Here is a 27,997-nt window from a genome sequence, read left to right on the forward strand (position 1 = left end):
CTGTCACTGTCACCTGCTGTCACTCCCCCTAAAGTTGATGTTTTGGAAGTTTTGTAATATTTAATATTTGGGTTTAAATTTAATATGGAATAAATGTATCTAATTAGCAGTGGCGAATAAAAATATATTGTTCGTTTACACACCTACATAGTTAATACCAAAAATGTCTACTGCTACAGTTCGTGATCTTCAGAATTATGTTTTCAATAATAAAGAAGAAATATTAATTTCTTCCTGTAAAGTTAGCAAATTTCTGAAGAAAAAGAAAATATCCTTTTTGTGTCTTGTTAGCATAACAGGTGTACCTGTTAATATCAATCTTGTTCAAATAAAACAAACTGATAGACAAGTATTCAAAAGAAAACGTAGTTGGACATTAGTAGAACTTAAATCTGTAGATGGACATAAAGAATCTACAGAGAACTTAGAGTTTGATTTGTACCTAGATAAAGTATATAGATGGGTAGCCCTAAATACTCAAGAGCGACATTCTTTTATTCACAATCTTTGGAAATATTCCATGAAATATTTTTTAAGTGACAAACCAGTTTTTAAGAACATTCCCAAAATGTGGATTACAGAAGATGCTACTATACCAGAGAAGTTTGATAACAATATGCTACCACTAGATCATGAGATGGTTGAAGATTTTCAAGTCAATACAGAAAAAGAACAGGAAGATTTAAAAAGGTATATACATACTATTATGGACCATTGTATTTAGAGCTACTTATAAGAAAACTGCTTACAACTGTAATATATTACTGGAATTTAATTAAACAAACTGTCTTTAATAAGTTGTTGTATGTTCCCACTGGAGGGATTTTTAACAAAGTATTTGTTTCCACAGAATAGGCTGATAATGTTAAGATATGTTTTATTGATTGATTTATTCTCAATAGGCTCACTTTCATTGAACGTGCCATACATTGAATATTTATTTTCTTTTTAGATTAATGACTGGCTGTGAATTTGCTATTAGCAATGCTGAAGCATTTATGGAAGTATTAGCTAGGGATTTGTCCCTCTTAGATGGAGAAAATATTCACTGTGTGTTAGCCTCTGAAGATCAAGTTGAAGCCCTAATGGATCATCTAGAATTAGCTTTAAATGAAGTTGATAGAATGGAGACTCAGTTAAATGATTATGATGAAATTCTGTGCCATGTTAGGGATACAATGGAGAAAATGGAACACAAAAATTCAACTTTGTCTATAGCAAATATGAACAATCAATGGTTGATGAAAGAGTTAGAAAATTTAACTGTAAGTATTTTTGGTCCAGAAAGTTGGAATGGTTTTATAGGTGAATAAATTATATGAGGCGTTCAGAACCATAGTGGATCATGTCCATAATACATAAGTCAGAGATATTTAGAGTTAAATTTAACAAACTCTCCACCATTACATAATACACCAACAAACCTAATCTAAGTGAAAACCTCTTATGTAATATGTAGTTTAAATAATTAAACTATGTGTAATATTAGATAAATAACTTTTTTGGAAATAATTGGAGACTCTTGAAAAAAATTGGGCTTTATCCATTATTACTCTAAAATATTTAGTGGAAAAAATGGATTAAAAAGCGAAGTATGACAAAACTGGAATTTTAGTTGTGTGTGACTGGTGGCAGATCTGTTAGGAGAGACAGCATGTCCTTTTTCTTTGATTCTGTCACGAGTCTAGGTGTGGAGTACAGATGACTGATTACCAATGAATTTTGAGACATTTATTTTAGCATCGAGACAATAAAAAACGGAAAATCGTCATTCAGCATAGATTTTTACTTCAAAACCCAAGGATCTTCTTTCTCGTACCTCATTCATCTCATTTCTAACCATTTCATAGGTGCTCCATCACTATCTTTTTTTTTCTATTTACAAGCACATCTTCTATGTTCTTTGTCGACATAATGTCGCTCCTTTTTATGTTACTTACTTCAAAAGGCACTGTCAATTTTGACGTTTCTATTACATCAATCCAGTGGTCTGGCCCAAAGATGTGAGATTTTCTGGCAGCCTTTTCAATAATCCCAAAATCTCGGTTGTTTGGCAAAAAATGAGTGGCCATATACAAGAAACTTGTGATCTTTATATTTATGTGATTCTTATATTTATGTAAGGATCTTGAACAAAATTTAGTAACGTGGCAGTTAAATCAGGATTAAGATACTTTCTTCCAGGGTTCTTTGTTCTGCTAAAATGACTTTGACGCCCTGGGAAATAATTTTATATGTTCAATGATATCAGAGTTGTCGATCTTATTGGTTTAGTGTCTACCACGGGCAGCTGTCACAGCACTTATATCAGGCTTTGAAAGACACTGATAAACTTTACAGTGTGTAAGGTAGAACGTGTCTAGGAAGTACTTTTTCCAAATCTTTTCAGATTTTCTACCATTGAATCCATTTTTAATCATACACGATCACGATAAATACACTGAGCACAATCTGACTAGTCAACTGGCCTTAATCCACCCTGTCCCGAAATAATATAACACATTGTTCAGAGACATAGGAAACTAACACTGTCTATTTATATTGCGGTAAAGATACACTGCTTACTTAATTTTCGTAAAAGTGGACTTAATCCACTATGATTCTGAACGCCTCATATAAGTCAATAGTGTGAGAAGACTCAAATTTAAATGTTTTTGTTTGTAAAAATTTATAAAGGTATTAGACAACCAAAATAAAAATTTAAAAAAATAAGACCTTAGGTTGAACACCTATACTATCTTATATACTAAATACTAATACTGTTTTATCAACAACTTTTTTTTAGGAAAAACTTGATCTATCACATGCACATCAAAAAATCTTAGAAGATGCTGACTTCACTACTGCTAAAGGTCTTTCACAGGCAGTGGAAGCAGCTAATGCATTGAAAAGAGTAATGAATTCAGATATAGATAAGTCACTTCTTCAAATGGCTGCAGTACAAGAACAAAGGAAACAATTTAATAAGTTAAAGGACAAATTTTCAAGAAATATATGCAGACAATTTAATAACTTGTTTATTCATTTTGGAAATCATAAAGGTGAAGCAGAAAAGAGTGCAGATAGTTTAGTTTTACCTCAACATAGTGGAGTTCATAAAGAACTGTATCCATATACTGAATTGATTCATTGGATTAAGGTGAGTATTTACAATTTTCTATCTTGTCATCACATGCAAAGTCCCCAAATCATAAACAACTCATTTTAATGACTTCATTTATGTACCACATGGAATGGACAGGAATGGATCTGGTCGCAAGCAATGAAGAAGAACCGGAAATAAATAGAAGGCTTATTCTGGCAAATAAAGCCTATTTCGTGATGGGCCACATATTCAAATTGCGAGACATACACCGGAAAACAAAACTCCGGGTCTATAAAACAATAATCAGGCCCATAGTAAGTTATGGTTGTGAAACATGGGTGGTGACACAGAAATCTGTCAATACATTAGATGTGTTTGAAAGAAAAATATTACGTAGGATACTGGGCTCAATAAGTGAAAACAACAACTGGCGAATTAGGTATAATAGAGAAATATACGAGCAATATAGAGAAACCAACTCTAGCACAATACACTAAACTGCAGAGATTACGGTGGGCAGGACATGTGGTCCGCATGCATGAGAATAGAATCCCCAGAAAATTACTAGATGCAAGAATGCAGGGGAAAAGACCTGTTGGAAGACCTAAAAAGAGGTAGGAAGACGAAGTCAATGAGGATGCCAGGAACTGCCTGGGAAGGCGTTCATGGAAAAGAACAGCGGTAAATCAAAATTATTGGAGAAGCCTGTTGAAGGAGGTCTGGGCTGTAGTGCCATTGGATGGATGGATTTATGTACCACATCACTATCTTGGAAATCAACAAAGCACAGCTAATACTAGTGAACCCCATAGTTATTAAAAAACATAGCTTGTATAAAGAACAGAATTTCCTACAGCACATATTGCAATATATGTCATAATTATCCTTTGTTTTAATGATCACTCAGTCATACTCACTTATTGTGCAATTGTTTTTACCAGTGGTGACTAGTTCTATGATGCGAGTGAAGCCGCGCTTCACCACCTAAAATTTGACAACGCAATTTTTTCTTTATAGTTTTATTTTTAGTGAAGCCTTTTTAGGACACCTTCTAATTTTTACTACCTACAATTTAAAATCTTCTATAAGTGTAGGACACAGTGGTTGTCCGCTGTAGGGCACACTATGCCAAGGTTAGAATCAAGGTTAGAATCAACATGTGAAGTGAATTTGCCGAGCCATCTCAGTGCGCCACCAAAACATTACATCGCTTAGCTTGGTTGCAAGGACAATGGCACGTCTATGCTCTTTTGGGGTGTCTTAAGTGAAGCAAAATATTAGATTGTACTGCTAAGCAGTAAACATGGTGGGGAATAATTCAGAAAATGCAGTTGACATAGCTGCATTAAGAGCAACTGTTCCTATTGAACATCGTGATAAACGCAAACGAATAACAGCCACACAAAAATAAATTTGCATAGGTACAAAGTGCTTTACTCTGAATAAAAAAATAACCATGCGTTTTCAGAATTATGAAAATATTTATTTTATACAGTTAATGGATATTAAAAGGTTCAGAGAATACACCAAATAATTCCCTACAGATGCACTTTGAACAATTTGAAAATGTGCTACTCAGATTTGTTTACTGATTTGCAACGGCTGAAGAATAAATTGCAGCTGATAAACAACAACGACCAGTATATGGAATGGAATCAGAAATTTTTCTAAAAACATTTAATTTAATGAAACTAGTTATATTTTCAAAGAAGCTTATAAATTAATGTGCTTGATTGTGACTATTCCATCCACAAGTGTCTCATAGAACGGAGTTTTTCGTACTTTAAGAGGATAAAAACGTACCTGCGCAACACACTGACCAAAGACAGACTTTCGAACTTATCAAAAATTTTCATAGAAAAGGATCTACTGAACGAACTGATAATAAATACATGCCCTTTTTATGAAGACATTATCGACTTTGCAAGTCTGAAGGACAGGAGAGTCGACCTCATATTTAAGAAGTAACCTTTTGGTGAGTCAAGCCTGTTTTACTAAAGTATTTATTGTTTGTTTCAACCTAATTAGATCTTGCAACTATTGTATCAAAAAGGATTATTCTCTACTGCCTTGATTAGGTATTGGAATTGAATGAGAGGTTGTAGATGGCTAAGTTAAAAACGGAAATAACAAATGGGAAAGTGGCGTACTAATTAGTTACATTCATAGACATATAGACTGATCAACAAATAGACTGATCGCCTACAATACATTACCGTTCCCTCAGTAAGACAGAGAAAACCGACGCAAAGCAGTCCCTGCATCAAAAGATGCAGGGACTGTCGACTGACGACCTAAATGACCAATGGGAAGGTCACGAGGTCGATCAACCTGGCCCATTAGAAAGAGATGCAGGGACTGCTTTGCACCAGTTTTCTCTGTGGTACTCAGGGAACGACGCTGTATTGAACCCTCAGTCTATTTGTATTATATGTATACGGTTACTTTAGGATAGCTTACGTAAGGTTAAGTTAGGTTAGGTCAGGTTAGGTCAGATAGAGAATCGCAAAAATAAAGAAAGCTGTAACATTGTAAAAAGAGTTTTATTTATTATTATTATCCTTATTGAAATAATTTAGCATTCCTTTTTTAACTGTTTTTAGGTAATGGATAAACAGATGTATGAATCTCTAAAAGAAATTTATACTAGTTCGTTAGGAAAACTTTACGACAGAGATTTGAAAAATCTATTTAATGTAGCAAGGGAAAAAATTGCAGGTAATCATTTATGTTTTTAGTTATTTTGGTTTTTTATGCTTTCGTGTTTTTAAATATCTTTTAATTGGATCCAAGTATATCTAATTTTTATTACACGCAGGTGCATAAAACACGTTCCTTCCCTTGAAAATGTTAACTCTTTTCTGCTCAAATTTTGATATATTTTTTTAAAAGTAGAAGGAAAATCATCTTCAATTAATTCACCTGGTGAAATACAGTTTTGTATGTATTTTGTAGGCGTTTCTTGATTACAGCTTGTTTGGAAGTATGTATGGAAATTTAATAAAGAAGAACTGTAGGAACTGCTTGGTAACAGACCATTTTTTGCATTATGCATTCATCACAATCAGTTTATCTTTAAAAGGGTTGTGTCAATTTTACACCGTCAGAAATAATGGTTACAACTATGAGTATAACCAATTTATACAATAAAGAAGTTGATGATAAATTGCAAGAAGTTGAGTTAACATTAACTGAATATGTTTTTTCCTTAAATTTTTTCTTTTAAATAATTTGTTTGTTTATTATATTCGTTTATTTTACAAAAATTAAATAGATTATTTTATCTACTTTATTAATTGACTTGATTAATTAATTTTCTGACTTAGACGACCTGGCAACGCTACGTTACAGAAACATACCTACAAATTTTTATAATAATATTGATCTTAGTTTTACTTAGGTAGTGTGTCCAATTAAGTCGGCATCATATGGGAAACTTTTTTATTATTAATTTTACGAAACAAAGGTATTCTTTAAAAAAAGTTGTACATGGTCTAAAATCCAAGACGAAACCATCAGATATATTTTATCAATCTTATACAAGGTACAAACTACCTTTATTTTTGAAAATACCGACAATTGTTATTATGAAAAGTTGTTTGGAATTCAAAACTGTCCATTAATATGTTCTTTAAACCTTAAATACGTTTAGAGAAGTACCGAACATCAAAATTGGAAGTAGAAATATAAAAACGGTATCTAAGTGACAGACTAAACTGAAAACACCCTTAACCCTTAGTCTCCCGATGGTACTTTTAAGCACCATCAAATTCAGGTGCCCTTATATCCCAGGCATACAATTTAATAATACTTACCACATAAAATTGCACTAACAACCACAGTTTTCAGCTGATGTTTAAAACTTCGAATATTATTCAAACGATTTTGTTTTAAATGCACAATAAGATTTGTATGTACTCGAAAGGATGTCCGCAATAAACAACGCCTTTAGCTTATTGTAAAAATTTATGACCAATAAAATAAGGTTGACTTAAAAGTACCTTTGGGAAGTAACTGTCAAAAAAAATCTAAACGTCGTGGGAGCTAAGGGTTAAACATTAAAGAAAGCTCCAATGTTGTGTACTCTCTACTATATAATAATTGCAACAATGTTTTTAGTGGAGAAACATCCAGGAATATGTCGGGAAGACTAATATCGCACAATATTGTTTTTTTTTGTGTTTGGTGTTTGCCTTCTTCATTAGTAAGAAAAACTCTATTGCTTGTTTAATAAATACTAAGAGAGAATAAACAGAACAGCTCCCTAACAGCTAGATAATATTTTATAAACATAAAAAGTTGATAAAGTGATGAAGAAAAAAAAAAAAAAATTATATGCGTAAATTAAATTCGTTATGTTAGGTTATGCTAGTAGTTTTAGTATAGCATCCTCACAAGGGTAAGACTGTATATTAATAACAACTGTATTTTTATAATGTAGTTATTATTTTTAGTACGTTTTTGATAATGAGTTAAATAAACTCGAAATATATACATATATGTATATATATATATATATATATATATATATATATATATATATATATATATATATATATATATATATATATATATATATATGTTAGTTTTGATATTTCCGCGGGAGCTGTATGTTATATCAATGGTATTCCGGGTTTGACGCCGCGTTAAATGTTGTTGGTTTTGATAAAAACCATTTTGTCGACGTTTCGGCAAGATCTCACTTGCCATTTTCAAGTCTCTCTGGATGGTCTGCTTCTTGTCGATGTTCACTTCCACTCGAACATCGACAAGAAGCAGACCATCCAGAGAGACTTGAAAATGGCAAGTGAGATCTTGCCGAAACGTCGTCAAAATGGTTTTTATCAAAACCAACAACATTTAACGCGGAGTCAAACCCGGAATACCATTGATATATATATATATATATATATATATATATATATATATATATATATATATATGCGCTTATTATCTTCCTTTTTTATATTCTTAAGCATTTCTTTTTGGGTTTTACTTACTTTTTTTTTCTTCACATTTAGTGCATCTTAATCTTAATGTTGTATACAGTGTAAAGTTAGTTGGATTTTAATAACTTATGGTATTAGTAATTTTTTATTTTTCTTTCATATTTTCAAATATTCTTTATTTTTTGAAAATCTTAATTTTTAACTGGATTTTTCTATGACTTTTATTTAATGTTAATCCAAATTTATCTTATTTTTTAACAGCTTAGTTTGGCATATATAAGATATAAGGCATATGAAATGTGTATGTATTGGACACATTTTTGGTATACAATTATAAAAATTTTAGAGATTTTTGTGGTGAGATTTTATCTCATTACTGAAATAATTATATGAATTACTTTTTCTTCTTCTTCTTCTTCCTTTTCTTCTTTTTATGTAGACATGACTTTGTTTTTCAATGTGCCTCCAGTTAACATGACTTTGTTTTTCAATGTGCCTCCAGTTAGTTGTCGTTCCATCGTTTTCGTGGTTTTCCTACTGATCGTCTTCCTATTGGAACCGTCTCTTGCCATCTTTACTACTCTATTTGTTGTCATTCGGGCTATATGATCTTTCATTCTACTCTTCTCTTTCTTACCCAGTTCTTGATGCTCTCCACTTTGCATCTACATCGTATATCTATACTAGCTCTGTACCATAGTGTCTTACCATCAATTTTTCTAAGTGTTTTTATCTATGCTGTTTCTAACATCCTTTTTGTCTTCGCTATGTCAGGTCGTGTTTCTGCTACGTATGTCATTATTATTCTGATGACTGTTTTGTAAATTCTGCCTTTTATATATTTTCCTTCTTTTTCTTATTCTTCTTCTTCTTCCTCTTTATAAGCAATTCTGCCGATTGGTGACTTATTTCTTGCTATTTTAACGACACGGGTCTCCTCCGATATTTTTATTTCTCCATATTGTTTCATTCAGGTAACCTGCGGCCCTGTTTGCTCTATTCACTTGATCTTCCACTTCAGTTTCGAGCTTTCCGTAGCTAGATAACGTGATTCCTAGATATTTAAACTCCATCACTTGTTCTATTATCTGACCTTCCAGCTCTAATTTACATCTTAGTATATTTGCTGTTAAAAACATGCATTTTGCCTTTTTTTTTTGGAAATTAATATATTCAATTTTCTGGCGGTTATATTAAATTGGTGCAGCATACGTTGTAAATCATCTTCACTTTGAGAGAGTAGTATTGCGTCGTTTACATAGCAGATTATTTTAAAATGTTTTTCTTCCGTATGAAATATTGAAATAATCATATTTTCTGCACTTGGTATTAATGTCTTGTTCATTGAATAGGGTATTATCTAATAAGTTACCTTTTGTTTTTAACCATTCTTCTAAAAATCTCCTAGTTTTTCTTCTTATATTCTTTTTTCATATTTCATATAATATATTTAACATGGATAAAATATTTGTATAATTTTATTTTTAGTGTATGGAAATGTAGTTTCACCTACCACAATTATTGGCCTTGATAGAGATCAGTGGACTTTGGAAACCAGTACTAAAGATAGGGAACGATATGATTTAGTATTAGAGCAAGTACTCACTCAGCTAGAACCTGTGTTTATGCAAGAACAACAGTTTTGTTTAAAGTTTTTCCAGGTGAGTTCTAATTTATTTAGAATAATATAAAAAGGGATACAGGTTCTTTCGAACTTTGACAGTTGGTAGCGGGGATATTGTCAAAGCAAATCACCTTGGATGGATGCAGTGTACAACAACATGGGAAAATGATTAAATCGTTCTATCAAAATGGGTGTTCTGTTCGAACTACTTTCAGTGCGCTTTGCCCGTTTTGTATTCGACATAATCGTACTACCGAGAGAACTATTGGTGGTGTGACGGATAATATATTCCCAAATCTTCCCTACAGCTATGAGAACTAGACTCTTAATCCCTCGTCAGAAAAACGCATGAAAGCTGTTGAAACGTAGCTTTATAGATGAATACTACATATTTCCTGGATCAAAAGAACATCAAACGCCGAAGTTCTTCACAGAATACAGAAGAACAAGGAACTGATGCCAACGATCAAAGAGCGTAGACTAACGTACATTGGGCATGTAATAATGAGAGATAGATACGAAATACTTCGGTTGATCATTAAAGGAAAAATTCAGGGGAAAACGTTAATTGGAAGATGACAAAACTTCTTGGCTCAAGGACCTGCAACGTTGGATCGGCCGAGATCTTGCCTCTAGCCAATTGTAGCCAACTTGCAAAGGGAGACGACACAGTAAGAAGAAGATTTGGCCTGTCCCTGTACAAAATTGAACTGATCCAAGAGCTTAAGGTACATAACGACCATAGATAACGACGTGTGTTCGCTGAATGGGCTCTGGAACAGTTGGAAACTGACCCTAATTTCATCGAAAAATCATCTTCAGCGATTTTTTTAAAGTTTATATTCAAATTAGCAATCAGAATACAATGTTATCATATATTCTAATGTGTTACGAGCACATTAATGCACATTTTTGGCGTGATAAGGCCTTCTCTATCAATAAGTTCTCTTTAACCATCAAAATTAGCTTTCTCCAATTAAGCAAGAAGGAATAAACAGAACATTTGTTTGAAAGCTATTAATTTTTAATTTTTTTATTTTAGTTGGATGTAATCAGTAGTCCCAAAGCCTTGGATTATAGTATAGAAAGTGACGCTGTAACAGCTAGAAAAATTGAAAAACAGATTGATGAAGACATTAAAAACATGATGAGCAGTCTATTTGCCTGTTTAAAACCCGAACTTGATATGTTGATCGATTATATTAAAAAACAGGACAATTTGTAAGTTAAAATTCTAAATTATTAAAATGTGCTACATTATGAAAAATTGTGTAATGAGGTTAGTTTCTACGGTTGTAACATTTATAATTAATCTTATCCGTATGAATTCGCATGTATCAGATTGTAATCCCACACCGTTCTTTCTATTTCTTTATTTTCTTTCAGTACTCCGTTTCATTTGTTGTTGAACGTTACTTTGGCATATTTTACTACTTTGTTTTATGTGGAACAAATGTGATCATTATTTGAAAACGAAATGGTTTTTTCTTATCTGGAAGGCCTCTGTTCTACACCGGTCCTACTGCAGGCAATTGACGTATTGTAACTTCCATTACTTATTATAAACACATCAAAAACGTCTAAGGAACACAAAGTTTTTTTACTCATATATACATAAATTTTGATTGGATTTTAAAAAGTGACATACCGCTATAATGCCTGATTAGTAGTCTGCAATAAATTCAGCTTAATTTTATTGTACTATGATTTCTTTATGATGAAATAATCAAAGAGAAGTTAAGAAGTGCACTAATTTAATGGATATTTTTAAAATAATAGTCAATATAAAAATAAAAATCTAACAACAAATGTGTTTCATAATCTGGGTTTTCTTAACCAGCATTAATTACAGCTTGACATCTCCTTGGTATGCTTAAAATTAAGTTATCAATTTCGTTTTGAAGCAATTATCTACACTATAACAATTTTCAATTGAAGGTGATTCATTGACAGTATCTTATAGTTGTCTAATATAATAATGTAAAATTTTATTGTTATTATAGAGTGCCTAATACAGTACTTCAAAAACAGAAAACTTTGCAAAATAATTATTATATTCCATTTGTATAGAAGGAGAACTACAAAACAAAGAAATAATTACCTAAGTTATGCTTATCAAGTTTCGCAATCCAGCGACTCATCCGAAGAGGAATCTCCAGTCACACTTAAGTCTATTATTATTTTGTCGAAAACAGTATCTACCATCCCCTCCAATCTCCATGTTTTCTCTTCTTCCTTGATCACATGGGCTACGGCATTAGCCCAATCTTCTTTCCGTGTCCGTTAAATTGCGAATTCTAACAAACGTTGGACATCAGAAATTTTATGTCACGTTTTCACGAGCTATATAGCCCTTGAGCCCAGATTAATTCTATCTGGTTTAACTCACAATGGTAAGGAGGAACTCTCAAAATGATGATGTCTTTAACACGAGCCATTGTACCTACAACATGCTGGCGATATCTGTCGCGATGCTGTTTTGTCACACTTATAAGCTCAGTCTTAATCATGTCCTCGGAAAGTGGAATTTCTTTTTGTCCTAACCAACTTTTCATGTCTGCTTTTCTGGCGGCCATAGTTGGTAGATGTTCTACTAATCGGCTTTGATAAGAAGCGTTATCCATCACTATTACCGAATTTGGCTCGACTCATGAAAGAAGCGATTCAAATCATTTTTCAAAGCGTTGGGCGTCCATGTCTTCGTGATAATCCCCCGTTTTTTTTTGATAAAAAAATTAGTGCACCATCGTTTAAAAAGCCACTCTCACTACCTATATGGGCGACAATAAGTCGTTGCCCTTTACCTGTTGGTCCTCGTAACCCTGTTGATAAACTGTCCACAAATGCTTGACGATAACTCGTTACAGTAGTATCTTGCCAGATCTTAGGTACTGTGTGACCAGCATTCACAAATGTTTCGTCCAGATAACAAATCTTTTTGTGGGCAGAACGAACCTCTCTAATAGAGCGAAATATCTTCGTCTCCACGAGACAAAATCCTATCTTTCTATTAAGACAAATTTACGGGATTGTTTGGGTTATATAAATTTTAAATCTTCTTTTACTATTATTCTTAACGTCTCTATGCTCATTTTTAGACTGAGATAAGTCTTCATTACCTTTGTCCTAATGGATTCGAGGGTTGGCGCTTTATTCTCAAAAAAGAAAGAATAAATAGTAGTGCTTACAAAATTTTGGTACTTTGTAGCTTGCATAATCCCAGTCACCTTTTTTTCACGTACAATGCGTTCAATTGTCGACACGGTACACCCGTTAAAAATGAACACTGAGCGACATCTTCCACATTTTTTAAATTTTCATACACTTTACAGACAATCTGCTTTTCTTCTACCGACATAAACTTCCGCTTTCCTTGTACATTACTTGGACCCGCTACGGCATCCATCTTAATACTATAAAAAATAATACACATCAATCATATTATTTAGCCATTTGTATGTTTTTTACTTACCTCAAAAACTATTTTAATGTTAATAAATATAATAAAGTCTATTTAATAAATATAAAACAAAGTCACATTCACAAGAAACAGAACACACCACGCCTATGCAGATATGGACGTTTGATGATGAAGAAACCGAACGAATAAACTATCTCTACCATTCCCACTCTTCCAAGGACGTAAATATATAGACCAGCGAAGTGCTAATAAGTTTACCGATGTTTAAAGTATTAACGAACTTCTTCAACTATTCGCTCGCGAATCGCACCGGTATGCAAAAGGTATATTGTTACGGGGGCAAATTTTATGGAACCATCTTACTTTTCACTTATCCACATTGGCAAAGCATACACAATAAAAATGATCCCGGTAAGTACCAGTAAGAATTTACTTCTGACATTTAACGTTGTTGCCGTTACCTCTTAGTTCAATTTGTAGATAAGTCACCTTCAATTGACAATTGTTATAGTATAGTATAAATATTGTGCAGATGGGGAACAATCTGTCTTTGAAGCATATCTCATTCGTGCTCGATGGGATTAAGATCTAGCGATTGTCCTGGTAACGGTAAAAGTGTAAAAAACGGTAAAATATCTTCATTATCAAACCAATCTCTTATTGTTGCTGCAGTATTTGGCCTTGTATTATCCTGCATGTAACGCAAATTAGGACCTGCAGCAGTAGCAAATGAAAGTATAACAGATTCTAAGATACGATTATTGAGATTGATTCAAAGTGCCTTCTACAAAAACGGGAACAGTTCGATGATTAAACATTATTCTCTCTCTTGTCGACCAGGCCCTCTCCAAACAGATTCTAAGATACGATCAATATATTGAGATTGGTTTAAAGTGCCTTCTACAAAAACCAGATTAGTTCGATGATGAAACATTATTCCAGCCCACATCATAACTTGTAGACCACTATATAGACGAATACCCTGTATATGCCCGAGTCTCTCTTGTCGACCAGGGCCTCTCCAAACTCTCACTCTTCTTTAATTAGGGTAGAGACAAAACACGATGATGACAAAACACTAGCTTCATCTGTGAATAAAACAGAACTCTATTCTTTCGAGGAGTAGCTTCACTTGAGGACTCTCATGTTTTTCAGCGAGATTACCAAATTATTCATATCGACGCCACAATCGCGGAATCACGTTCCGAGACACGTTAAAATGACGTGCAACATCAGCTTGTAAAAAACCAGCCTGAATCATATTTATAGTTACAATTTGAACGTGTGTTAAATACAGACGTTTCATGACTATCTTTGCGTTTAATAATCTTGTTTTAGTAAAATTGTAAAGGAAATACAGGTTGTCTTTAAGATTTGACGCACTGTTTCTTTACAATTTGAAGAAATTAATCATACACATTTGAGGCGCTGTCACTTTTGTCTTAATAAAACAATGCAATTGACATATTAATTTACATGGCATACCTTGATTTCTAGAGAACAAGTTTTCAAACCGAATTGTATAAAAAAGTTTTAAAGTTTTTATTAAAAAAAGTGGAATAATAATGGTCTTCCTTAGATATTTTTGATGTGTGTAGTTAGAGTGCCCGTCGGCAAAAAAGTTTTTGATAGATACTCTCTCCAAACTTTGGGTATCGCTTGATTAAGTCGAGTTAACACGATTTCTCTCTGCGACTTTTTGAAGCGAAACTTGTGTATACTGGCGTTGTGTTAATTTTTTCTCTGCAGTAAAATGCTGATGCTAGCGTCACGGAACTAGCGCCACAAAACGGCGTCGTCAGGGTTGCGTCATAGAATAGCGGTTCTTGAAATCGATTCACTACTCTCGATCAATTCGTTTCCAGTCATCATATATTTACTCTAAGCAGGTTTAAATTCAAAACTGCATGAAAAATAAGTAACAGAATATAGAGATTAAAGAAGTAAAAAAATTTAAAAAATAACTGTCAAGAATTCGATTCGAACATTGAATCATCTGTTTAAATTTTTATAATGATTCTCGTTTTAAAATAATTTCATATAAATACAATTATTATTTTAACATATTATTTATTTAGAAACAAAATCTATCGGGTCGCTTACCAATAGTTATCAAAATAACTATTTATGGACGTAACTACGCCATCTAATAACGAAAAGCTTTCGATTTGATTCGATTCGAAGGTTTCGATTCAGAGCAGTGGCTATACCGCTCTGAGGAGACCTAAAGAGGTCGAAATACGTATAAGCGGCTGCCGCTGCCCTGTATCGAAACCAAAATCTAATACTGTCGTTATGTTTTATTTATTTACTCCGTTTTGAGTACCAAAAACTGAATTCACTACGAATTTTGACCATGATGAACGGCAGGTGAAATGGAATTTTTAGATTCCCTTGCCGAGTAATTTATCAAGCTGTTTGCTTTGCAAGTTTTAGAAGGCACAGTGGTAAAAATTTGAATTCGGTTTCGCCAGGTAGAAATCGTATGATTTCTCTTTTTGATATTTATTTATATTTTCATAATTTCATATAAATACAATGTTGGATTTTTGTAATTATCAGTTCGACTATTGTATTAAAGTGCGATAAAAAGGGTTATTAGTAAAATATTTTGATATTTAATACAGCGACCGTGGAAGAGTCCACTTGTGTACCTAATGAGGAGGTGGCCGTTAGGTATACAAAATGTCAAAACTGACCATAATTTGTTGTTTTGATTTTTGAAATGTTTCATAATTTTTTGTACACGAAACGTAAAAAAGATCATACTTAAAAATGACAAAAGCATGAAAAATAGTTAAAAAATATACACCTACAAAAACTGCTGCTGAATAGAAATTTGATTGAAAATATTATTAAATTTTAAAAGAATAGTAAAAACAGCAATTTTGTTGATTAATTCTTCTTAATGTTGACTAGCTTCTCGCTGGTCGACAGTCCCGCCTACTGAACCTTTTTTTTTGTTCTGGGGCGTTTTCCTCTAATTTTCCCGAAAATTTTCACCCGTCAGACAGGAAAATCGGAAAACAAGTTCTGTCAGAAAATATGAAAAATTGTTTTTGCAGCCATTAATGAAAGTATCCTAAAAATTTAGCTTGTTATCTATGAATATATTTATCATCAGACAATTTTCGTTTCCTGCTTTTCTTATAATTTTTAAGCTATTTAATTAAAAGAATATATTGTCTGACGGAACTTATTTTCCGAATTTCCTGTTTGACGGGTGAACATTTTCGGAAAAATTAGACAAAAACGCCCCAGGACCAAAAAAAGTCGCAGAGTTAAATCGTGTCATACTCGGCCTAATGAAGCGATACCCAAAGTTTGGAGAGAGTATTTATCATAAACTTTTTTGCCGACGGGTACTCTAATTATTATACAAGTGTATGAAGGGAACATAAAATTTTCTCATAGCAACAGTAGTTTATGCGGAAGCTGCTTTACTGTACTGAAGGTTCGCCTGTAGGACCCTGATTGGGATCGTTAAGATCTATTATTTGTCGACACAGAATAGTCACTCATTTCTGAGTCCTACTCCGGGCCATTCGTTTTTTTCTCGGCTTCATTCTATGCCCAAGAGTTGGAACGATTACTATCATGCACGGCAGTACGACCATACCGATTATTATTTTAAAGAGTTCCCCAGCTCTCTGGGACATTACTTAGGCAACACTTTTTCACCTGTGTCTCTCTGATTCTCTCGATAGTCGCAGCACAAATCTCACTACATGATGAGTCAGTTGTGGTGCGTCTGTCTGGTGATTTGGTGTACGTGTGCATGTATGTGTGTGTATTTTGTGTTTGAACATATATGTATCTCCGTCTGTGTATGTGTGAGTATCTGTGTGTGTCATGTTAAATCAACAAAATAAGTAATGAGATAGTTGCAGCCACTGAATATATCATGTCCTCGGTTGATCCGCAGTTGTTTATTTGGTTATACCTTATTCACACCGTCCCATTGTCCTATTAGTCTATAGGACATTCTCTATAGCCATTGGGACGCGCTGAGTCGAGGATGAGAACTTCTCCAGCCAGTCTGACCTGCGTGGAGTTCTGGAAACCTCAGACTCACAGTCTCAGACTATCATGGCAGTTTTTTATCGTAAACTTATGAACAAAAAGAGTTAACATTTGTTATTTTTAGTTATTGTATGTATGTTTTGGTACGTCTCAACCAACATGTGATGTCCGCACAAAGCTCATTCCTCAGCAACACATTTGGCTCATTGCTTATCGAAGTCAAAAGGTCTTTGGATCAATTTATGCAGCAACAGATCGAATCGATTAAAGAATGTAGAATATCGAAGAAATCAAAATGTGGAATACTACCATATGTACTCAATTTAGAAATATTTGCCAAAAATGCTAACTGTCTGTTAAAAAGTGACCGTGCAGCAGATCTAGAGAAATGGTACACTCGGTTGGTTGATACCATGTTGGAATATATCGCAGTGCATGCGATTGATCATAAAACGCCCCCACAGGTTATTAAAATGGGTAAGTGAAACATATTTTTTGGGAAAAAGATACTAACCCTTGACATTATGTATAAAGTATTGCAAGTAGTAAGTATGGCTAAAGTTTGTTTTGAGAGTTTGTTTGTTAGGTTGGGTAGAAATAAACTAGGCAGTGATGTATGCGAATGTGCGATAAATATTAACGTTTGTTAGGTAGCAGATGATTCTTTATTTTCTGATCTCAGTAAATCGGTAATAAACCATAGGACCACCGACGAATGTCGAAATAAAAGATAGAATGATTTAAATAAAAAATTTACTATATAATTAAAAGATCAAAGGTAATTATCTACATAACACTTAATTATAAAAAAGTGTGTAAAATAATTTTTAAGTCATCTTAAAACTGTTTTAATATGCCTCTGTAAACTACACTTTACAAAACTCTTACACACCTTAATAAAGATTAAAATAGCGTACTTCTTAGTGATGTAGAATAAGCGGAAAGAGAGTCACATTCTTAGCGTCTATGAAACAGAAAAAGCCCCTAAAACTTCTTCCTATTGCGCTAAAACAAACAGAAAAGGGAGTGAAGAATGTCACCAAGACTTCTTCGTAACACTTACTTACTTACTTATCCGTGGCGTTACATAGCATATTCCGTTTGTCGTTTACCACATTCCAATGGTCATTTCTTCTTGTCATATAATCTTCTTAAGTGAGGTCTCTTTTTTCCATTGCTGTTTTTATTTGTCCTTTCCACCTTAATCTAGGACTCTTTAGACTCCTCTTTTCCTCCTTCGGTTTGGTTTCTATTTTCAAGTTCTCAGCTGTATTCTTGTCTCGTTCATACTTCGCACCTGTCCATACCAGAGTAATTTTCGTTCTTTTTTTTCTTTCTTTAAATTTCGTCATTTAGTGCATTCTATTCAGTTTGTGGCGACCTATTGTAATCTTCTGATTTTTAATACCCCTAAGTCAGTTTCAACTCTCACCTAATTCGCGGTCGGCCTCTGCTTCTTCTTCCTAAAGGTGTTCCTGAGGTAGCCTTTTGGCAATCGTATTGTCTAGCATTCGAATTTTGTGTCCAGCCCATCTAAGTTGCTGTTAATAATTAAATAGTTGGTATAATTTTAAATCATATCTTGTGAGCCACTGCCTCACAACATTACGCTCAAATTTTCCCAAAAGTGTGTCATGTCATACTTCTGCGTTAGAGTCCATGTTTCTGCCCCATTTGTGAGGACCGGCCTCAGCAGTGTTTTGACTCCTAACCAGCCTTCTGCACATTCATTACCGTTAGTTCGTTCAGTTAAAACTTTAGCGAATTCGTTTTCAGTTCCATTAGTGAAAATCTGCAGGTTCTTCTCCAAAACATTTTCATTGCATTTATTCGATTTTCCATTCTTTTATTTATCACCCGCGTCTCTGAGCCATAAAGTGAGCAGCTTTCCATTATTGTTTTAAATATTTTATGTTTAATTTTGCTTTTAATATCGTAGCTTCTTATAGTCCAGTGTAATTGTCGCGTGATTGTTTTTCTGTCCTTTATTTTATTCTTTATATCTGTTTCTTCTGATCTTGTATTTGTTACCCCCAAGTATTTATTTGTTTGTATTATAGAGTTGTTATTTACTCCATGTCTTCTGCGTGGATTGAGTTTTATCATAATTAATTTCCAAGTCCCATCTTCTAAACTCTTCTTCCAGCTTTTTTATCAAATAGACGATATCGTCTTTGTCTTCTGCTAAAATTATTTGATATTTTTCGTAACAGCGAATGATATAAAAAGGAAAGAAAGTCACGGATACATTTTACAATGCCTTCGAAATGAACAGAAAAGTGTGGAATGTCATGAAGACTTCTTCATGGCTACATAGAACAAAACAAGAGAGATTTTATATATTTTACAATATTACTTATTCGCGATCCATTTTATCCATGGCGAACGAATATTCCTCGTTTCGGTATGGTGAAAAGATGGATCCTGTTGGCGAAAAAGAACCGTTTACAATCCAATCAAATATACCAGTAACAGTATATGTCACTGATTGTTACAGCAATGCTTCATATTGGGTGATTAATGTCTCTACGTTGAACATGCCTGAACCATCTTATCCTATGGTTTCTCATTTTAGCATCAATTGGTGCCACCCCAAGACTTCCCCGAATATATTCATTCTTAATTTTATCCTTTTTATATACACTCTCTGTATAAAGAGTAAATAATGTTTTTTTCAAAAATGTTCATAATGAAATTTAAAGATACACGGTGTTCACAAATGGTACGCCATTTTTTTTATTTCAAAACATAGTTAGTTTATAATTTTAAATCAAATCCAGAAACAAAGGCTGCCATGACAAAAAATATGTATCAGCAAACTCTTAAACTTTTATTACTGTTTTTTGGCGACTTTCAGTTTTACTGGAAGTGATAGCGAGCTGAAAATTTTTCTCCATCGCACTGCTAGTCAATTTTATCATTCTTCATATCAAGGCAGATGACAACTTCTACTTCTAATGAAACTGTTCAGCAGACTCTGCGGACTCTGACGAGCGACAGGCTAGGGCTTTCTCGGTCAAAAATAAGAAGAAGTATCGGTTCAAATAAACTCATCATACCACGTAAACTAGTGTCCATGTCGTGTGTGAGTGCTGAGGCAATCCAAATGTTTGTTAGAAGCACCTCTCAAGATAAAAAACAAAAAAGAGCGGACTATCAATGGCTTTAGAAAAATAAGCTATGGCAACTATATCCCTTACAGGCATAATGATCGCCGTTATTAATTATTATTGTTATTTTTTGTCACCACACTCATCCGTCTACGCATTCTCATTTCTACCACGGGCGTTGGCTGTCCCTCTCTTTTTTAATTATCCAGCATTCAGTTCTGTACATCATGCATGGCCTTATGACAGATAGAATTTTCCCTTCAGTTTCATTGGAATTGGAATATTTTTGACACACAACTCACCACTCGCTTCTTTCCACTTTGTCCATCCCACTCTGTAATATTTCTCTATTATTCTGTAATACCGATCCTAGGTCCTTAAAACTATTACTTTTCACAATCATTTCACCATCCATTTTATTTGCATTAACTGCTTCTTTAAATGACCATTCCAAATACTACGTATTTGTCCTACTAAGTTTTGAACCTTTTTCCTAAAAGAGCTTGTCTCCACTGTTCCAGTTTTTATTTCAAATCCCGTTCACTATTTCCTACTTAAACTATATCATCAGCATACATTAAACACCAGGGAATGTTATCCTGTAATTTTGCTGTTATCTGATCGGACACTAATTAATTAGAATAAAAAAGTACTAAGCACCGAGATCTGGTGTAATCCTACTTTCACATGAAATTTATCAATCTCTCCTACACCTGTTCTAACACTAAATGTTACTCCCTCATATGTGTCTTTCACAATCTTCACATATTAACCGGGATCTTCTTTCTTATCGAGAGCCCACCACAGGTAATAAGCAGGTCCATTTTATGTTTTTAAATACGTAATGTAATTACGTGTGCATCGTATTTTTTAAATAAATGTAATAAAATACCTCAATAATAATTATTTATTGCAACCGATCACTATTTTTACGTCAAATCGCCATTTTTGTGCAATTTCAAGCCAATGTGATCAGCAATAGTGGCACATTATTACAATCTATATTTGGATTTTCAACAACACAGAAACATTTGTTAATAATTAATATTCTTCTTCTTAGTAGCTTTCTGTCGTCCATTGTTAAACATCTTCCCAACTTTAGGGATGTGTAGTTCACCATCGAAATAGTTCAAATGAACGATTCTTTCAACTGAACTAATTGAACTAGTTCATTAATTTTCATAGAACTAGTTCACTGCGAACGATTTGCATTATAAATTGTGTTTCAACTGCTAAAGAAGACAATGGTTCGGATGTTATGCAAATGCATTGGCTTGGACGTTGCCATGCTGTGTTGTTTCTCGTATTGTAATTTTAAAATAAAAGTTTTTAGTTGTGGTTAAAATGATTGATGCATTTACATAAAATATAATTTTATGTAAAAGTGGGAATGAAAATGTGTTATTTAATGTTTCTAGAAAATTCACTGATTTTTTTTTTGGAAAGGTTCTTTTAGAAATAACCTAATTATAGATACCTATGAGTTTAAATATACGTAAATATAAAAATAAATCGTGAACCATATTTATATTTAAAACGGTTAATAAAAAACAAATCTTAATAATTTTTTGCAAATAAAAAAAATGTTTATAAATGTAAATTTAAAAAATTTAAACCTAAACATACGATCGAAAGAAATGGTTCCGAACCCGAACTACTTGTACGGTAGTGAAAGACTGACTGAAAACCGAAGAAAACAGGCGGCCGGCGCCGAGCTTGTGTGATGATAAGACGAGAGATCTGGCAACCAGTTATGTTAGGGTTGGATTTCGATTTCGGTCCTACACATAGTTCTTTCGCGAACTAGTTCAGTAAACTAGTTCATTTTTGTGAAATAGTTCTCTTGAACTAGTTCATCTAAAAGAACTAATAAGCACACCTCTAACCAACTTCTTCCATCGATCTCTATCCTGAGCAACACACTTCCAATAATTAATAATTATGCTAGTTTCAAATTTGTATAACGTTGAATACTAGTTGATAAAAGAACCTAAATTCGTCTCCCTCTCTCTCCCTCTCTTTTCTCTCCCTATCTCTCTCCCCTCTTTTCTCACCCTCACTTTCTCTCTCTCTCTCTCTCTTGTCCTTCCACTTTTCCGTAGGCTTTCTTTTGGTCTTGCGTCCTGCGTTTTACTATCTAGGGTTCTTTTCGGCAATATATCGGTCTTCATTCTCACAATAATAATGCTGATGTCATCGGCATAGGCGGCAATCTGTATTGATTTAAATTACTCTTCACGAAATAAAAATAACATTAGCATTTAATTTATCGAAATAATCTAATGTTACAGAGTAAGGAATATCTTCAATTTTTGACTTATGACAGTATTACCGAGGTGCGATGTATCTGCGCTACCATTTCCTTTAAAATAATTTGATTATATTTTTTATTTTAGAAAATTATCATCATCTGTATTCGCTATTGTCACAATTGAAAATCTCAGTTTTGGATAGTCAACGAAAGGAGGCCAAACAAAAGTATAATGATGCTCTCACTGCTTATGTCACCTTATATTTTGGAAGACCATTGGAAAAATTGAATGTAAGTTGTCTACTACATCAGTAAAGCTACTAAATAATCTAAAATCTATTTAGGCGCCGACGCCGTGCGATTATATTTTTATTTTTGATACTTACTCAGGAATGCGCAAATAGCATAATATCGAAATGTAAAATTGGCATGCATGGTGGTATTAAAGGAACGTGGCTAAAAGCTTTTAATACCGTATAAACAACACATTTCGTAAAAAGGTAGATACGTGACTAAGTTGACGTAAATGTACTTCCAAAGTTTTTTGCCGTTTTTGAATAGGTACACCGAATAAATCATCATCATCAAATAGCGCCGTAGCCCCTCATGAGCCATTCAATTGATACTGTAAAAACTCAAGAAACACCAAGTCTCAAAACATTTTAACAGCAATTATTGGACAAAATTTTACTCATTTAGAAATATCAAATATAATCAACTCCAGTATGTAAATCTCCTTAAAAATCTAAAAATTATATTTCCAAAACCAAATCGACCAAAAAGGAGCCAAATGTAAACAAAGATCACTTTAAAAATCAGAAATCATTTTCTATTGCAACATTTATTGAACCAGCAAAGGTATTAATATTGTTCAGGTGCTCAAGTGAAGTAAACTTGGTTTAACTAACTTTATTTTAACTCACTCAACTACAAAAACTAACTCAATATCATAAATTCTAATTACATTAACAATTATCGTTTATCGCTTTACAAAACAAACATATATCTTATTCGCGTTCGCTTAGAGATGATAGGAGCTTTGCGTCGTGAATTCATCATCATCAACCTGTATGCGTCCACTGCTGGACATAGGTCTCCCTCAGCTCTTTCCATCTGTCTCTATCTTGTGTGGCTTGCATCCAGTTATTGCTAACACGCTTCAGGTCGTCAGTCCATCTACTTGGCGGGCGTTTTCTGCTCTGACAAAAAAATACGTTTTGTCCATCGGTTGTCTAAAAATGTGGCGACGTGTCCTGCCCAATTCCATTTTAACAACGAGATTTTTTCGATAGCGTCTGTTGTTTTTGTTCTACGACGTATTTCTTCGTTTGGGATTCGGCCACTCAGAGAAACGCCCAGGGGTAGCGGGTGGATACTTCTCTGCGATACCGACAGGGGATAGATCTACTTCAGTAATAGCACACCTGCCCACGTGAGCCTCCGTTCGGTTCGCGGAGATAAGAATACGGCCGAGGTCAGAAGGCCCTGCCTGTCGTAAGAGGCGACTAATGGGTAGGAATCGAGAGGTGGAGAGCCGTCGCTTAAGGTGTCGGATTTGTAGAAACGCACACGGCCGCTTAGGCGACACTGTCACCGGTCTACATTCCTAGTATCCGAGACGAGACTCTCGTGGGACCACTCTACTCTCATTCCAAGAGAACCTGGCGAGGTTGAACGAGCTGGGCCCGTACACACCTCTCTTGGCCTTGTGTCAAGCGTGGTGTGGGTGCCCCGGCACGTACCCGTCAGGAGATTCAAGAAATTCCTCTGCCTGCTTCGCCTATCCGCCCGTGGGTGGGATAACGGGTAGGTGAGGTAATCGCAACACAGGTACTACGGGGAAGGTGAAGCCCCACGAAAGGTTTCTGGTATACGTGGTGTGGCACCTTCATTTTGGTGTCGGACTCGTAGGGGCAGTGGATATGTTAACGGTCTTAGAGCCGAAAGGCCAGGTAGACCAGGGTCCTGCCAGTTCTTTAATTGGAGTGCATAAACGCTTTGCAATGCCCACGCGAGCTCATGGATTTCCCCAGTCTCCCATCCCTGGGAAACCATGTCAAAACCCAAAGCATTCCCATCTCCACCCTTTCCTCCTTATACTTCCAAACCAACTCGCCAACACGCACTATCCTATCGTGGAGTTTTAATGGCTTGAAACCCCAAAAGTTATTTTCCATGAAAGACGAAGCTACTGAACGGCCCTCAGTCTCCGGCGGCTCCAACACCACCAATCAACGTAGCGGTTGGAACAGGTTTGGAGCAGAGGCATAACAGTGTTATAATTGATTAAAACCCTAAAAACGAAAAACCCTATTTCGTAAACGATTGCCTGAATAGAAAAGGATAGTGTTTGTTATATTGGTTTTTGTATATTACAATATAAAATATTTTTCAGAACTTTTTCGATGGAGTTCAGGCGAGAGTCGCTAGTGGGATAAAAGCTTCTGAAGTCAGTTATCAATTAGCATTCAGCAAACAAGAATTAAGAAAAGTTATTAACCAATATCCAGGATCACAGGTAAGACCTGGTTTGTATTTAAAAGTGCAAGCAGGGGAATAGGTCTTTTTTATCCAATATATTTACAAATATAAAATTTGTCATGCAACATGTTATATACTTTCGGTGGTTTTCCGGATTTGACACCATCTTGAATAATTTTGGTTTTAAGAGAAACCATTGTTTTGACGTTGTTTCGGCAAGGCCGCACTTGCCATAGTAAAATTCAAGCACCAACAAGAAGCGTAACTACCTTACTTAAAATGGCAAGGGTGGCCTTGCTGAAACGTCGTCAAAACAATGGTTTTCTTAAAATCAAAATTATTCAATGCGTAGTCAAACTTTTGTACAGTAATACCCCAATTTACGGGATAGGTGGGACCGAGCGATAACTGTGTAAGAATTCGCGTAATTCGGGGGATAATTTCGTATATGTATGTATAGAAATTATTTCTAATCGGGACTGGAAGCTATAAAGTAGCAATTTACACGAAAAATGTTTATTTAAAAGTTAGGATATGCAAATATAAAATTGCCCATCGAAGTTTTTTTTTGTTGTAAAAAATCTAACAAAGTATGACAACTCAAAAATTTTTTTCCTTCCTCAAAATTCCCTCATAGCAGTCTTTAATTTTATTATTCATTGTTTTGTAGAAGAAATGCGCTCTTCGTTGTAGTCTATATTTTCTAAAATTTATAATCGCTTTTCAGTTAAACAGAGGTCTTCAGTCAAGTTTCCAACCGTCATTTGATCCTTAGTTTGAACAGTACCCAAACAATTAAGCTCTGCATTTCAATGAGTTCATCAACTATCAGCTCCTGATTGCGGATTGTTCATCACTATCCACTTCTAAATTTATTTGCATGACTATATTAACAACTTCTTTAGTTGAATTACTAATTTCATTAGGCTCTGGCATAAATTTCACCTTAGTGTCAGTAATGAAAAAAAAAAGTACACAGTTTTTCCTGACGCCATTTAACGTTTTTTGTGAAATTTCAATCCAAGATTTTCCAATGATTTGCATTAGGTATACGTAGTATGTCTGAGGAGCACGATTTTTTAGTCTTTGTATCTAGATTGAAAACACCAGTATACTGTCGCGATTTCAAGGTCGTTTCCTATTATCAGGCACGCATAGATGTATACGAACTCAAATCCAAAGACCATCAAGACTGCTCTACATATTTTGCTACCTAAGTGGCAGACTGAAAAAATCGTGTTCATAAGGCATATATTGCTTTAAATATATCTAAGCTACATAAAGCTGTTCTGGAAGATATATTTTGCGTAGATCGTCTAGCTTCAAGGTCAGAAAAAGATAAATTCATAAATTGTGTTCGTTTATGAACATCAAACTAAATGACACTGGGTACTATCGACAAATAGAACGATTTGACCTACGGCCAAATATATCGACAACAAAATGTATGGCCATCTTCATGAAAAAAGTTAAAGTGTAAAATAACTCAGACCTAATATTACCGAAATTTTAAGGTAGGAATTTGTGAGGATCAAAAAGGTGGCATTTTTGAACCATTAGGTAATTGAAGAACTCACCTAATAAAACATTTTTGAATAAAATATTTTTATATTTTATTCTTTAAAATATCTTTTGTTTGAGCTAGATCCACGATTAACATTCAACGCACAAAGAAATATTTATCACAAAGTAATATTTTACGTTCATGACAAATGTTTAATATTCATAATAACAAAAGAATTTGTGGGAAGGACTAATTATTATTGTGCGACTTTGTAAGATTCTTGTATATTCATTTTTTGGAGTTCCCACCCTGTATATTAGCATTGATACCATTGCTTCTCTAATGATATTCTGTAGTAAAAATTGCTTTTTACTTCTTAAATTTGTTTATGTTTAATTCTGTTTTAGGTTAAAAAGGGTCTAGAGTCTCTATATAAAAAGGTAGAAAAACATTTGTCGGAAGAAGAAAACCTTTTACAGGTAGTATGGAGAGCGATGCAAGAAGAATTCATCAGACAATACAAAACCTTAGAAGATATAATACATCAGTGTTATCCGGGCTCCATGATCTCGTTAGAATTTACCATCGAAGATATATTAATGTTCTTTTCTGATATTGCTCAATCTCATTGATAGTTCAAATATGTAAACAACAAACGTACTATATATTTAGATATATCTTTCTTCTTGTAGATATATCTGAATCGGTCATTCTATGACAAATTTTACTCCAATTTACACAAAAAGGTTGAAGTTGTCAGTGGGCAAAGTAACAAAAGCTAACTGTGAGTATGGTAACCTAATGTGTCAGCTGCAAAGTTAATATTTTTCGGGATGGAAAACAAAATAAAAAATTTTTTTATTTATTTTCTACGGGCTGCTGCCCAATAAAACTATAATACTATATGGTTTTATTGATTCTTGAGATGTTCTAATATTTATTAGCAAACGTCAATTGTGGTTTCCAAGTTTCGTGGCGCAGACTTTAAAAAGGCCCATTTTAGCGGAATTGGTTAAGTAAATCCTGATAATGAAACAGAGGCGATCGCAAATCTGCCTGAATAGCAGATAAAACTAACATTACGCTGATACGACACTGCTGAATAATTGCTGAGCTTCCGTATTTTTATCAATTAAATCTACTTTGAAATTGATTGTTTCTGTTTTACCAAACATTATTTATCGTAATAGAATAGATAATTACAGCAATACCGATCAATGCAGCATTCCTTCTTCAGAAGTCTGTAATCGCTCTATAAGCTTTTGCAGCATCTTAACAAAATTTGTTGTTTTTTTTATTTGCATATTAGATAATAACCATATATTGCTATATAACTATTAAAATAATGTATAAATTGTAAATATTATATTAAAATGTTTATATATTACTTTTTTTTTATTTCCAACTTTTCTCATTTTAAATGTCACAGATAAACCAGGATTCCTAGATTCCGAAGAGTGGTTGTAGAAAGTGCTGGTCAAAGAAAAGTCATTTTCACAATGAAATTCAATTATAAGGAAAAAGACAGTTAAGATTTGATTTCACATAT

At 33.9% G+C, this 27,997-nt stretch overlaps 1 protein-coding gene across 1 annotated transcript; it reads left to right on the top strand.

The window, feature by feature from the left end:
• Positions 1-18: 18 nt before the first annotated feature.
• Positions 19-27,835, top strand: Sec3 (exocyst complex component Sec3). Its single transcript, XM_072546991.1, has 10 exons — positions 19-690; positions 953-1,265; positions 2,786-3,139; positions 5,689-5,803; positions 9,523-9,695; positions 10,701-10,879; positions 17,227-17,579; positions 22,609-22,754; positions 24,859-24,981; positions 26,856-27,835. The coding sequence occupies exons 1-10, from the start codon at positions 164-166 to the stop codon at positions 27,078-27,080; spliced, it is 2,508 nt and encodes an 835-aa protein (XP_072403092.1). The 5' UTR covers positions 19-163; the 3' UTR covers positions 27,081-27,835.
• The last annotated feature ends 162 nt before the right edge of the window (positions 27,836-27,997 follow it).

This window comes from Diabrotica undecimpunctata, chromosome 1 (assembly GCF_040954645.1).
Source record: "Diabrotica undecimpunctata isolate CICGRU chromosome 1, icDiaUnde3, whole genome shotgun sequence".
Taxonomy (NCBI): domain Eukaryota; kingdom Metazoa; phylum Arthropoda; class Insecta; order Coleoptera; family Chrysomelidae; genus Diabrotica; species Diabrotica undecimpunctata.